This window comes from Pseudopipra pipra, chromosome 5, assembly GCF_036250125.1.
Source record: "Pseudopipra pipra isolate bDixPip1 chromosome 5, bDixPip1.hap1, whole genome shotgun sequence".
In the NCBI taxonomy this organism is placed as follows: domain Eukaryota; kingdom Metazoa; phylum Chordata; class Aves; order Passeriformes; family Pipridae; genus Pseudopipra; species Pseudopipra pipra.
Genome location: NC_087553.1, coordinates 19531421 through 19546444, shown reverse-complemented (window position 1 = coordinate 19546444; position 15024 = coordinate 19531421). Strand labels below are relative to the sequence as shown.

Sequence of the window (15024 nt, the reverse complement as noted above, 5' to 3'; positions counted from 1 at the left end):
AAATGATTTATCATTTACTTTCCATTTTCTTTTCTTTTTTTAAAATAAACTTACATAACACCTAACATTTGTATTTCTCAGTCTGTTTAACTGTCAAAGGTTGATAATTCTCTGAACTCTTTGCGAGGTTTGTACATACTCTGACATACCAAGATCATAGAGAATAGGGGAGTTTTTTAGCTTAAATTCAGTTGAGAGAAGAATCATTGAGGCAATATCAGTTTCATAGAGAAAACTTTACCTGAATACCCTTTGCAGGCACGGATTTAGAAGACTCTGTGGGAAATCAAGCAAATGTTAATCCACACTGACCTTTTCAGCTGTTCATTGGACCACCTTATTAAAAACAACTATTGCCCCTTGTGGAGGATCAGGTGACAGCATGTCTGGAGATTTTTTTGGATCAGCTTTTTGTTTCTGTTTAACTTGTCTCTCAGTTGTATAGCTATTTGAGTTCTGGGCTGATTCTAACCCAATGTTGTGTCCTGGGACATGTAACAGTATATAAGCACACAAGATGCATACGAACCTTGTAAGCTACAGTAGCACTTGCCAGTTTTTCTCAGCTTGTGCAGTTTTGTTTTGCAGTTGACCAGAGGCTCTGATTTTGTGCAATATAAAATTATATATAGCAGGTTGGTTTCAATGCTTTGGAACCCATGTTCCTCCCTTTACTTTTCAGTGTACCCTAATCACAAGACAAATATTTTTTACTAATTATGAAGACAGAGCTTTGATCAGTTTTCTGTACACATGGCTTTTGCACTCCAAGTTAGCCTCAGCATCCTGAAAGTTAACATTTTAAAAATACTAATGTTCAACCAAACTTCATTTCAGTAACTCTGAAACAGTCTTTAATCTTTCCTTCGCTGAAAGGTGGAGCTACATGACAGGGCCTTTAAATGCCTCCATATACATGAACATATACACAGGGTATAAACTGCCAGCAGTTAGGTACTGTATACTACTTATTCCTCAATTTGACATTTATCATTCAGTATGGGTGCTGGTACAAAGTATATTTTCAAGTAGTACACACAATAAATCAAGATATTATTACTCAATTATTTTTTATAAATCCTCTCATTGGGAGATCAGTCATTTATAGTTACAGCTGAGCAGACCAGTTCAATTAAAACTTTTGTAAGAAGTTTTGGAAAATTTGGATCATTTTCCTCTGTTCTCTGTTTTTCACTTTTCATACCCTGCATTTCCTAACTCCAGCTGGGAGAAAAAGTGCTGCGTTGCACTTTTTTATGTAGTATTTTTGGCCAAATTAAAAGCAGGAAGTACCAGAAAGTTCACAGTAGAGCATATTCTTGTGAGATTTCTTATCCAGCTTTACAGACCAAAACATTCAGATAAGATCTGACTGTGTATTTACATCATGAATTTTCTGTGCCATCGCCTGGAAAACTTGTATTATAGACACTTTATGATAAATGAGATTAATTCTTGAATATAATTTAGTGGGGGTGTTGAGGTAATTAAGGTGGCAAGATAATTCACTTAAATAATTTAAACAAGCTGCTCCTTTGCCCAACACAAATTTACACAACACCTACAAGCTAGGAACTGAAAGCTAAACCCACTGAACTTTGTAGATTAGCCCACTGTCCTTCCTTTGGGAAAGGTGAGAAATTGCCAACAACACGTCAGCGCTCCAAAGCATAGCATGAATCACAAGTTGTTCAGTAATTCAAGCAATATAGACAAAAAACTTTGTTATACTATCTCAGCAAGAGAGTAATCACGATGTGCTTTTGACAGCAGGTTATTAATAAATATATTGTGAAAGTAATAAAAAAAAAGCTGCTTCAGTAGATAAATGAGAATTTTATGTAAACCTGAGTAATAGAACTAAGTGCTCTAGGTAAGCCACCATTGTTTCTGTCTGTGCATTTGTAGAATGCTTAACTATAATAATTTGGAAGTAAATAGAGAATTTCGGTAAATTTTAAACCAAAATTGGCATAGCACATTTGGGTTTTAATCTTCAGAGTATTACAGCAATTAGTGCATCCTTATTCATCTCATCACATGAGAAGCTTTCAACTCATAGCCTCAGAATATGGTAGTTTCTTAACTGCCCTGAATTTGGGGGGGTTATTAAATGTGGCAGTATTCAGATGTAACCATGGAGAATTTTCACCAAATATTTTCCTCACTACAGTCTGTTTAGATTTACTGCTGTAAACGAGGACTCCAGATCACCCCAATTTGTCTTGCCTTCCAGTAGTACAAAACCTTTGAATTTAAATGAAGCAAAGTTTTACCTAATAGAACTGTTGGTAGTCTTTTGTTCCAATGTTATAACAAACATCATCATTCTAGGATGTTTTCGTTGCTTAGCCTAGATTCTCCAAAACTTAGCCCACGCATCAGAACTGGGAAGTCAGTGTGCAGTTTGACATCCCATGCCTTTTCCAAAGGATAGACTTTTTTTCAATTATTCCTGGCTAGCATGAGAATGAATTCTGAAAGTCAATGACTGTTTTCATGGAATAACCCAGTAAATACTACTTCCATATACTGTTTGAGTTGGTTTTACTTACAGATGCAAGTGTGTGTAATGTTCTGTCTGGAGCCACATCTCTGGGGATTTAAAGGTCATTTCTCATCTTTTATTCACTGTTAATCAGCTTGGGGTGGGGGGGTGGGGTAGATGCATGTTCTGTGTGCAGTTGCCAGTCCTGACTCTCCATAGAGGCAACATGTCCTCAGATTTCTAATGACTTGCTCTTTAATGGTTTTGATCCCAATCAGTTGCCTGGCCGTCCCAGAGAATAGATGTCTTAGGTCATAGAAGACCTGTAGAAGATGCAGAAATTATTTAATATACAAGATGGGGTTAAGTATACTTTCTATTCAGCTCCCAATCTGTTGTATGTAACTGTGTAGAACCGTAGACATCACATTCAAAATTTTATTAGCATAGATGGCAGGAGTTCAGGTCCTGTTCCTAAGCTTTCACTGTGCCTATCAATTTCAACCAGTAGAGCTCAATCAAGCACAACACAAAAACTCAGATGTGTGTCCCAACAAAGTACTTCTGTTGCCTTTCTGCTGAAATGTCACGGATAAAGTTGCATGAGGTAGCAGAGTTATCAGTGCTTTTCCTACCAAAACCAACTAGGTCTTACTCTGTAATCCTGCTCACCAGATTCTTGTGTTCAACAAACACTTTGGCTGATTCGATTAATGAACCAAGCAAAAAACAGACTCTCTAACACTAGTTCTCCACCAAGATGGTGATTGGAACCACCTTAAGGGAAGGATCACTGTGTGCTATAACAGACAAATGGTGAAATGGGCACGTGTAGCCATTAGTGAGGGGGGAGAGAGAGGCGAGAAACCCTTCCTGATGATGCAGTGCACTGGAGGGGTGCACTGGAGAGGTCCCAATACATCTTTGTATTGGGACCCCACTTCTAAATGGCACAGTCCTTTGAAACTGTTGTAAAGAAAAAGAATACAAGCAACCACTCTAAAATTAAAAAAAAAAAAAAAAAAAAAAGAAGAGGTTGGTTATTTTACAGTTAGGGAATTTTTCCAGAGGAACACCTGAAAACCTGTGGTCTAGTCCCCATTTCCTTGGAGCCTCGTACCTCTGAGGTTCCTTGGCTGAAAGGGTAGACCTACCTACTCCCTGAGCATGAGGATGAGCTGAAACCAGTGACAGGTACTGCTGAACAAAACAAAAACGTTGTAGACAGGCCATGCTTATGCTTACCTGCGCCTTTTTTTCCTTTTCTATAAGCATTAAGGTACAGGAATCATTTATAACACTATTGCAGCCATGTGTTGTCCTGTTCAGAAAAACACAAGGTCATTCAGTTCTCCTTATTTTTATCCCCCACATTCAAAGCGAGGCCCCTCCCCACCCAAATAATGCATACAGCACAGATGCAGTTTCTTCACTGGCTTTTCTCATTCTTTCCTTGACCTTTGACCACAGGGGATGACACTTTATCTCCCCAAACAGCATAATCCAGGGCTACGTCCTGAGGTTGTGGAGTGCTGTGAGTCAGTGGGATCCTCAGGACCATGCCAGCGGCTGGGACCACTGACACCGCACAAACTCGAGGAAAAGCAGCGCGTTAATACTTAACGAGCAGCTGGGCCAGGGCGGCTCCTGCCCGGGACTGCACTTCCCAGGAGGAACTGCGCTTCCCAGGAGGAGCCGCGCCGGGAGCGGGCGCGGCCCCGCCCCGCCGAGCGCAGGTTTTGGTTCCGGGCCGAGGGGGTTCCGGGGTGCGCGGAGCTGCTGCGGGTGGGGGGCCGCCCCCGCCCCCGGCCCCGGCCCCGCGGGGATGGACGAGGATGGGCTGCCCATCGTGGGCTCCGGCATTGACCTCACCAAGGTACGGGCTGCTGTGGCCCGGGGGTGCGGAGCTGTCGCGCCTCCTCCGCCGGCGGCGGCGGCTGCGCTGGCCCTGGTGCTGGGCGAGCCCCGTGTCCCCGCCTGGTCCCTCTGCCCGGGCCGGGACCGCGGGCGAGGGGAGCTCCCTGTGGGATGAGGGGCCGGGGCCGCCCTGGCACCGCCGGCCGAGTTCCCGCAGAGGGGACAAGCGGGAACAAGCGGGCTCTTGTCCTCGGCCGTGTCTCCAGGGTTCACCTTTTCCAGTGGGTTTTGCCGCAAAGTCTGCGGTAGCGTTATGTTTAAAGACTAAGCCGTTTCAGTCGCCTATCTGTGAGGCAAATCCCGTGCAAAGCTGATTATTCATGTCTTTTATAGATGCAAAAACTTTTTTTTTTAAAAAAAAAAAAAAAAAGCTTTTTTTCCCAAATACTGAGCATAAAGACTGGGCAGTTCAGTTGCCCCAATGGTCCTTCCATCCTCTGTGCCACCCCACAGATTTCTGCTAAAGTTGTAAGCCCTGTTTGACTAGTTTTGGAACCCCAGAACTGAACTTGAGCAAACCCTACTGTACAGGTGCACAGGCTGAAGACTTCAGATAGTAGCAACAAAAGTGTCAGAAAAAAATCAGGATGTTTTAAGATTGTCACAGTGTAGTGTATACAGTTCACTCTGAACTGTAAAGCTTTCACTTCAGCCAATGGCAATTTCATAGGCAAATTTCCTCTCTGAAGGTTAAGACTTAAAACAGTTGTCCATGGTAATTAATCCTGAGGCACTGTAATTTTATATGTAAACTTTTGTGTGAAAGTTCCTGATTCCAGTCTTCTGTAATGATTTAAATAAAAATGCCAATCGTCTGTTACATTATGGGCACCAGACCTTTTTTTGACAAACTTAAGATTCTGCCTTTTAGTCTGAAAAGTATGTGAGTATCGGATCTCACTTGGAAGATAATTTTTGGTAATTTTAGGGTAGTCTGGGCTTGCAAGTAAGAAACAGTATGGGTAGCCACTAAATACTGAGACAGTGACATCACTACACTTTATTTTTGGTGATGCTGTTGGTTGCATCTGAATATTAATATGGATGAGCAAGTTTGCTTTTCCTTCTTAAAATTCAAAAGGAAAGATTGTGATTTCCTCACCGATTTTAAGAAACATTAACACAGATTTTCAGGAAATTTCACAATTTCATCTAAAGCCGTTTTCCTAAACAAGATAACAGTCCTTCATTTATGTAGGTCTTGTTGCCTTTTCTATGTATCCTGCAAATTCTCAACTGTCATGTTAGTAGATTTTTAGTGGCAAGGATTTGTATGAATGCATATATATGTATCTGTGTCTTAAAAAAGGATTTGTATGTGCAGGCACTTATAGCAAGCACACTTAAAACATATTTCCAAAATAATTTCTTCTAAAGCATCGGCATTTTTTAACAGATATTTGAATCCAAATCTGAAAATTGAAATAGCTGTGTAACCTAATTTTCTTACATTTTTTGATGCAGGTTCCTGCTATTCAGCAGAAAAGAACTGTAGCGTTTCTAAACCAGTTTGTGGTTCACACAGTGCAGTTTCTGAACCGCTTTTCTACTGTTTGTGAAGAGGTATGTTTATTATTTTCCCAGCTGTCAATTTTTAGAATTAAAAAAATTCTAGAAATGAGAACCCTTCATTTAAATATTTTTGATGCAGTAACACTGGTAGCTTACAACAAAAAAAATTAGTCTGCTTTCTATTCAAGGTTTCTCTTGAGTAAGTGCTTAAGACAGATTTTTTCTCCCAAGGAATCCACATGAACTGTTGATTATGCCACATTCAATCCTGTTTTCTTAAAATTTTGCATTTGGCACAGTCTTTGAACTTTTTGATACATGGAATTTGTTCTGAGCAACTTCATCTGTATCTATTGACTTGTTATAGAAGAAGGATGCCATATACCTATGGTGCATCAGAACTTACTTTCAGATTTTACCACCTTTAATTAAAAAGGATGATACTCTGAGCTATGAATGTAAATAATTTTGATGTAGAAAAAATGACGTTTTTGGTAACTCGTTAGTATAGAACTTGAAGCCCTTAACTTCAGTTTGCTTTAAAAAAAGGAGAAAAATAAAAATATTTAGGGCTAATAAATTTTTGTGGTGACTTTAGATTCAGTGGAAATATGCCAGACCAACAAGACTAGTATTGTCCACTGAACAGGACAAGAGTGCTTCCTCCCTTTTAGAAAGGGTGTTTTCTAATGTGGCTTTGAGCTTAACTTTTTTGTCTTTAGTGGGTTTTTTGTAACTGTTCATTAGTTTATTCAACAAAGACTTCTATACAGCCCTAGCCAGCTGGTCTAGGGCAGCAGTCAACTCCAATTAGACTAAGCCGTGTAATCTGAGAAATTCTGTTACTTGTTAGTAAAGTTTAGAGCCAGACCCGTGACAAGTATAAAATTTGGCTACCGCATCAATATATGGTGCTTCAGAGGAGAAAAAGTAATTTCTCCTAGATTTTTAAACTCCTTGTGATTTGGTACATGGGGCAGTGTAACCGCCTGATGATGCTGTTGTCGTTTGTCCAAAACTCCGTTGTCACACAATCTCAGTATTGCCTTTTACATTGGCACTCTGGAAATCAGAACACAGATATTTAAAGCCACTTTGAGCATGGAGCAGGGCTGTGAAGTCCACCTAATAAAACAGTTATTAGCTAACCTAAAGAGACTAAATAATTGCTTTATAAACTCCTTGAAAAGTTTTTTGTGTTTGTGAAGTACCAAAGTGTTTTTAATGTGAAAGGTCATGGTGTAAGTCAGCAGAAGCCAAAAAATTCAAAATTAGGGCTGACACCATCCTTAACTCTAAATTTCTTGGCTCTTGTCTAGTCAAATAGACCCATAAAGTTACATAATTGCCTTCTGTACATCTTTCCTTCCCCTTACCCAGTTACATGTAGGGCACATAGTTCCTTCCAATAGGAACTAACTCCTCTTCATGAACAAAGGACCATCTGTAAACAAGTTAGTGCACTATCCAAAAAGACTAACTCCTGTCAGTCTCCTTTTACTTTTTCTAGCATATTGGCAGAACTGTCTTTTTCTTAGGGTGTTAAAGTTCTGCCTCAGAGCCAGGCAGAATCTTGCCAACATGCCAGAAAGCTGTCAGAGTGGTACATATCTGCCAGCCAGGGTGCTAGCCAACTTCTCTTGGACAGGTCTGGTAGAGTATGGTAATGATTAGTTAAAAGACTGACAGTTCTTATAGAGTAATTTAGAAAAACTTGAGTTGTATTTAAAAAAGTGTCGAAATTTGATTGAGGTGCACTTGGAGCATATAAAGTGTCTGGTTAGTTCTGATTCATTGTGAATTTTGACTGTACAGAGTTTGAATTATCTGCTGTATTTATCAGATTTTCTCTTTGTATTTGCTCTGTTACATATGCACACATCAGATCTTTTCATCTTCCACATTTGGAAAAAGCTTTGAAGAAAGATCTTTTGATATCTGTGAGAGTACAGTATATGTACCATTAGTCTCCAGTTCCCCAAAGGAATACCCTATTTACTTTGGCTTTCTTTTGTACATAGTCTGTCTTCATTTCTGTCAGTCATTATTTGGGAAAACTAACTGCAGAGTAAAATTATTTAAAATCTGAACCACTGTAGCTACTGTACTAAGAAGAGTTGTCATTGCTTCATTTATTTCCTAATGTGATGATCTCATTTACACTCTGCCTCCAACAGGTAGAAGACAACAGTGATTTTTTTTTATCTAGGTGCAAACTGTTTTATATGTACAATTGCCTAGGGAAGTGTTTTCACATCCTAACTGTTTCCTGTTGTAGAAATTGTCAGCACTCTCTCTCCGTATTCAGCAGATCGAAACAACACTCAATATTCTGGATGCAAAGGTTTGTACATATATAGACTTTGTCTTCTAGCAGTGACAGCCTCCTAGATTACATAAACTAGCTTCCTTTTCATAGCCTGAATTGAGCAAATATGTTTTCGAAATGATTTGAAGGAGCTAATATGGAATTCTGATGTCAAAAATTCTCTCTTTTCCTGCCTTGCTACTTATACTGTGTAACATTTGAACGTGTAGTTGATACGGAAGAAAGGAACCATGGGCACATAGTAGAAAGGTTGAGTTTGTCTCTGTTAAGCATATGGAACAGGAAAGGAGCACGTGGATCTTGAAAAGGCAGCTGAACTATTTGGTTCCTTACTTGTGTTGATTTTATTGCGATGTTTGTTTTTAAGAAAATGGAGAGACGTTTTCAGATATTCTGATATGCAGCCTGTGTTGCAGGGTTGCAGTACAAAATAGCATTTGCTAGCAAACTCTAATAAAGAAATTTTTGCTCCCTTTATAAAGCAGAATTATCTTTGTATGGGCTATAAGGATTTCAACTGGTATAAGTAACTAGATAAAAACCTTGTAAGTCTTTGGTGTTGAAATGGGATCTTATGTGAGTCTAAGCGACTGCAAATGTGTCTGATGTATCTTCTTTAGCTGAAATGACAAAAGGATATAATCTATAGTATATAATTTCCTAAAAGAAAAAAAAAAAAACACTAAAATCAAAATCCCAAAGACAATAAGCCACCCACTGTGCATTTTTTAACCAGTACTTCTTTCAGTAATGAGGGAGGCAATTTTGGTTGGCTTTTCTGGGAGCAGGGGTGGGACATTTTGAAGCTGTTCATTAAGATCTTTGTGAAAAAAATAGTGTAATAATACGAACAGTGCTTAATAACTCATTTATATCAAAATATTTATGAATTATCAGTATCGATGATTTTTGCAGAATTCTTCATAATCGTGTTAAATAGAATTTTCTTCAAATAAATATGCAGTGTGTTTAATATCCACTTTCAGCACTCCCTTAAAAAAGAGTGAAATATGTAGAAAATTGAAAAATTTGTAACCAGTCATCCATCTGTTGGGTGATAGAGCTGTTCTTGTCATGATTTCTTTCACTGTAGAAGTAGCAGAGATGGCGTGGTCTTGTGTGGTTGGTAAGTGCAGCAGCAAAATTCTGGGAAGGTGTGGAAGCCTTTCCTGTGCTGCGACCCTGTATTAACTCTGACAGCTCCAATGGACTGTTTTGGATTTTCTATTGTGGAATCCACCTGAATAGAAAGATTTTTGGAGGGTTTTTCCCCAATCAAAATACCAAAACTAGTGATAAAGAGCTACAGTTTTACTAATGTAAAGCCTAGCTGAGCAATATATGGTAAGCAGCATGCTGCAGGTTTTATTGTACATGTAGACTTCTGATGTGCTCATTGCTTATTTGATGGTGTTTTATGCATTCAGTTATCCTCTATTCCTGGCCTAGAAGATGTCAAATTTGAAGTGTCCAGTGCAAATACAAATAGTGTTACAAATGGTCCTGTGGCACAAGCTACTACAGATCAACAGACAGCTGTATCACCTCAATCTGGAGTAAGTAATGAAGCATAGCTATATATTCTATATACAGTCTATAATATATTCTGTATATTATTCTCTATGTACAAAAAATGCCAACTTATGACAAGCAATCAACATTAAGATCCTATCTCTGCAATTAATTTTATATTGTTTTGGGGGGTTTATGTGTATAGATAGTGGGGTTTTTAACCCAGATTTAAATCCTGTGATCACCACTTAACTAAGTGAGGCTTTTCAGCCCATTTGTAGATGGACTTCTTTTCCCAGTTTCCCCTTACGGTTTCTTCTCAGGGAATCTTCAGTCTCTGCTCATTCTCTTAGTTGGTGGAAGTTGCTGTGGAGCAGCAGTAGCAGGAGTACTCTGCTGCTTTTGCCTGCCTGTCAGAGATTATAACTCTGATTTGCAGGCAGCAGCATGGGAGACAGAATGGACAGCACTGTGTGTTTCAGCCATGTTAGAAAATGACTCACCATTATTTTATTTTCTTTAAAATGTTCCTCCTCCCAGATATTAAAGTATATAAAGTATATTTAAGTATTTAAAGTTCAGATATTTCTGAAAGGAGGTTTCCAGTGCTGCTTTCAACTGGTCAGTTTTATAGTAAAAATAGTTTTCTGTGTTTGTTTAAATAGTAGTAGAACTTCTTGTCATTTTTCATTTTATTTAAATTAAATACTTTCAAGGATTCTTTGATTTCATTACGTTATCCTTTAGATAATGATTTATACTAAAAGGTATAGTTTAAAAGTTACATGATCTGTATGAAACATTTGTTAGGGGATCAAATAAATATTTTGAGGAAAAAAATGCATTGGACTACTGAAGGAGACTTATAGATATAATCCTTAAAAGTATTTTTTTATGAAAGGAACATTTAGATTTAGTGCTGTGTTATTCACTAAGTACGATTTAACAGGGCTATTAGAGGCTTTTTGATTTTTCATGTGTAACTTGTAATCTTGAAGAAGAAGAGTTGCACTTTACTTTAAATATCAAATTTCATGGATTGAAATCTCTTCATGCACCTGGTCTGTACAACCTACCCATTAAAGGTTGTCTTCTTCGTATACAGCAGAACAGTGTACAGGAAGAAGGGTTACAGAAAACGGAGGTAGTTACAGAAAATGTCACAACTGTGGCCAAGGATCCAAGATATGCCAGATATCTCAAAATGGTACAAGTGGTAAGTCAGTTCTCATGTCATTCTTTGGCTACTCTTTTATTTTTAGGTGGAATGTCACACACAGCTGTAAGTGAACATTTAATGTCTGAAAACATATATTGCAGCAGTAATCTTTAAGCTAGGATAACATCACAATATTTCTAGCACATCTTCTCTAATAAATGAGTTAATGTCATATATTCCCTCAGACAACTCCTGGCAATATCTTTCTATGAAATTCTGCTGATATACTTGTGAACTGAAGGTGTGAAATGTGTAATGCAAAGTGATATTAGCTGGAGTCACAGAAGATGCCACTGAAAGTGTAGTTATTCTGGCAGAATTGGAGTCATTCCTTACATACAGACGTGATTACAGTTTGGTTTTGCTTTAGGGTACAAAATACAGCTTTGCTAGTATAATCCAGAACAGGAGTACTTCATGTTTTTGTAGAGACTAAAATAGAGATACAATGATTGCTTCACTATGTGGTTCCACTTCAGTTTCCTGTTATTCACGATGCAGGTTTTGTTAACCTCTTTATCTGTGTTCTGTTCTACAGATAAATAGGAAAGAAATTAATGTAATCTCAATATTTACACGTGTGAAAGCTAATGAAGGAATGAAAGGATGAATGGGAGACTATTCATGACATTTTTAAGAGCTCTTTTTTTCACATCCACAAAATTAAAAATTAGATTGGAAACAAAGAAAATAACCTGTCTTTATTTTCAATCTGTCAGTGGAAAATTTCCTCTATGATACATATTATAATTCTGGAAAGTATGACTATGTCATAGTATTACTAAAATGTTAAAACTGACTTCTCAATTTCACTCATTCTTCAGAGAAATTATTACAATTGGTGTGCTTGGTCTTTTGGATGATGTTCCAGACCTTGTTTTTCACTTGAATCACAAATTGGCACTTTATGGGTAGCTTGTTACGAACCATTTGGAAAATTTAGCAGTGGGATAGTAGCAGAGTTGAACACTGTGTTAGTGTATTGATTTAATGCCAGACTTCAAAGTCAATGTGAAAGTGCTGGATGGTCTAATTACTTTGAATTTTTTGTGACTGTTAGAGGAGTGAGATCTCACTTTCCATATTTCTCCTTTGTACTGGCAGTTCCTGGTGACTCCTGTGCCAGTTGTAAACAGTGTGGTAGGAAAGTCAAACTAACATACTACAATTTAATGTGTGTTTTTTGTATTTGCCAAACTTGTCTTCTCCTCCAGTCAAGTATTTCAGTTGGTGTCATTTATTTGCCCAAATTAAGTTTCTAGCAGAAGATTTTTTTGAACTGATGATTTATTTATTGCTCGCTATATTTGTAGTGTATAAGAATTAGCACCATTCTGCACTTAAGGTAGTTCTCCTGTGAAATAGTAACAAACTCATTTTGATGGAATGCAGTGGAACATACTAAATTCTTACTTTTTAAAATATACAACAACAATATTCAAACAATATTTAAAAAGCAGTATCATATTTGCTAAAATAAATGTTCAGAATGCTTCTATTGACAGTGGGACAGGAGCAGTCTGTGATTTGAGATAAACTTCATGTTTAACGTACAAATAGTCTGACTTGATTCTAAACACCAGAAATGGCTGTATAGATGCCAGGACTCTGACTGGCCTGTTAATAGGTTAGTCCTTGCTTTAAAGGACTGAAATAAAAACCAAACGTGGAGAGTGCACCGATCTTCAGGAATTGCCAGCACTGATGGGATGTGGTCTCTTTGTGCGCTATGGAAAACTAAAACCCATATTACAACAAGATTGCTGCTTGCACTGTGGCTTCTCCAGGACATGCACACTTCCTGATCTGCAGGATCTGTCTGGGAGTGGGGCTGGGGTGCGCTGTTGAGTATGCAGTGACTTGGATTACTTCAAATCTTAACTAAACAAGACAAATGCGATGGAAATTTAGTACTGGCTTGTAGGTTAGAAAAGTACAAATGTGCCATTTCAGTGGACCTCTATGCTCAGTGTAGTTAATCTTTAGATTTAAAATAGGTTTCTGTTTCATTTTAGTAAGATTTAGCAGTATTAGAATATTAATATTAAAATATTTTTCCAGATTAAGACTTATGAGACCATGAAGGATAAAGTAATTGTAATGCCTTGATTGTATTATAAACAGATATAAGTACAATCTTAATTGTTTTCCTTCGGGGAAAGAAGTCCACTGTTAAAGGGTATTTTGATTAAACTTTAATTAGTTTTGTAAATCCGTGATATATAAAGGTACTGAGAGGTTTTCTTCTTGCAGATTTTGATGCACACAATGTTGGAATAAAGCACTACTCCAAGTGTCAACATAAGAACAACCCATTCTCAGAAGTTCCTGTACCAAGTTCCCTTTGACTGAAAGCAAATATGAATTTTGCTTTGCCTGATCTGACTCAATTTCATTTTTGCTTTAAAAAGCATTAGTACAAGATGGTTTATAGACACACAATCCGTGCTGTCCATGTCTATACTATAATAAGTGAATTTTTAAGCTATCATGAAATATTCAAGTGAATATTCAAAATATTCACCTCCATGTTGTACACTAGTTGTGAAATACTGAGAAGTTCTTTATTTCAGGCTATTACCATGCAACTATTTGAGTGACATTTTTGCTGATGTGCCTGATAGATTGCTGATACTATGTACCTGTCTGTGTGCTATTCCAGAACGTTCATGCACAAGTCTTGATTGTGATTCTTACTGTGAAACTGCACGAGCAAAACACAGTAAGCAGCTACCTTAGTACACACTTTGCCAGGTTAGCTAGTCAAGAGCACCACATATTTCTCTGGCTGCCCTTTATTTTATCACTATTTTACTTACTTTTGGACAAGAGATACTTCTTCTATGCAAAAAGAGTCCTACACTACTTTTCATTTGGCTTGTAAGGCCTCTCCTGCGTTTGCTAGAAGAGCTGTAGCTTTGTCCCTTTCAAATCAGAAATTGTATCCTTCTTTTCCACCCCAGCTGCCCACCCCCCCACCATATCCTATATTGGCATGGAGTGATCCAGATGGTATTTCTGATGGTTTCCAACAGGAGATGGCAAAGCAACAAGTTGCCTTTGAGCGGCTTTAGTGGAAACATAGGAGCAGTTTGTTGGAATGTATCTCTTATAAGATAAAGTGGGTCTTGGGTATGTGATCCAAGATGAGGGGATGTTTAGGTGTTGATGAATAAAATAAAGTGCAGAAACTGTGGAATGACTGCAGTGAAAGGAAGGAATTTTTTTAACATGTACATAGTTGGCTGAAATCTGTCCCCAAGTCATAGAAAATTTAAGCCTGGCTGCACAAGCATTTGTATTCAGACAAGTCACTTTTAAATTGTGCTTCTGTTCTCATGTCCTGCTTGCCTTTTTCTGCATGCTTTTTAGACTTTTCCAATTTTTAGCACTGCCTTAAGGTATCCTTCTGGAGTGGTAGCAGATGCACTGTCCTGGTTTTCCTTTCTCTCTTAGGTATACCTTCAGCGTGTCCAAGTCTTCTTTATCTTCCTAGCACAGCTGTCCTGTGATGTCTTTGTGCTACTTTGTGCTTTCTCCACATTTTTATCCATAAAGATAACTTCACCTTCCTGGTTTTGTCTGCATGATATGCAAATATATGTATCCAGTCTTGATTCTCTCTCTGCGACTTTCTCTAGATGTTTTGCCATAAATATAAAATGGATTAAAAGGGCCTTTAGTCTTAATCATTCCTTGCTTCTAGATTCACACTGATGGCAACTAAGATTATCATTCCATGCTCGTTTGACAAGTGACCTGCATAAATTTGTATGAAAGTGTGGCTTAAATGAACCTGTGTAATTTAGTTCACCAGTTTGTGTCCAGCAGTTTCATGTTATTCTTCCTCCTGCTACACAGGGTGTTCCTGTAATGGCAATACGAAACAAAATGATTTCTGAGGGACTAAATCCAGATCTTCTCGAGTAAGTAATTTGTAACTTTGTGTAGGTCTGGTGTGCAACATGTGTTTAAAAAAACTTTGAAAAAAGTGTGCTTAGAAAAGCTTGTTCAAGATGTTATGAGTCTAAGTTATCAGCATTAAAA

General features: G+C 38.0%; 1 protein-coding gene across 4 annotated transcripts in view; it reads left to right on the top strand.

Annotated features, from left to right (window-relative positions):
- Positions 1-4161: 4161 nt before the first annotated feature.
- WASHC3 (WASH complex subunit 3) overlaps positions 4162-15024 on the top strand; it is a 46731-nt gene continuing 35868 nt past the window's right edge. For 2 of the 4 annotated variants that reach the window (XR_010430647.1, XM_064654823.1), the window contains exons 1-6: positions 4220-4364; positions 5870-5968; positions 8196-8261; positions 9674-9802; positions 10864-10974; positions 14839-14903. Coding sequence is in view for 3 of the 4 variants with exons in the window: in XM_064654823.1 (XP_064510893.1) it covers positions 4314-4364; positions 5870-5968; positions 8196-8261; positions 9674-9802; positions 10864-10974; positions 14839-14903 (521 nt within the window). In the remaining variant the exon portion in view is untranslated. Of the gene's footprint in view, positions 4365-5869; positions 5969-8195; positions 8262-9673; positions 9803-10863; positions 10975-14838; positions 14904-15024 lie in introns of all 4 variants that reach the window. The other 2 variants (XM_064654821.1, XM_064654822.1) reach the window with 2 other exon arrangements.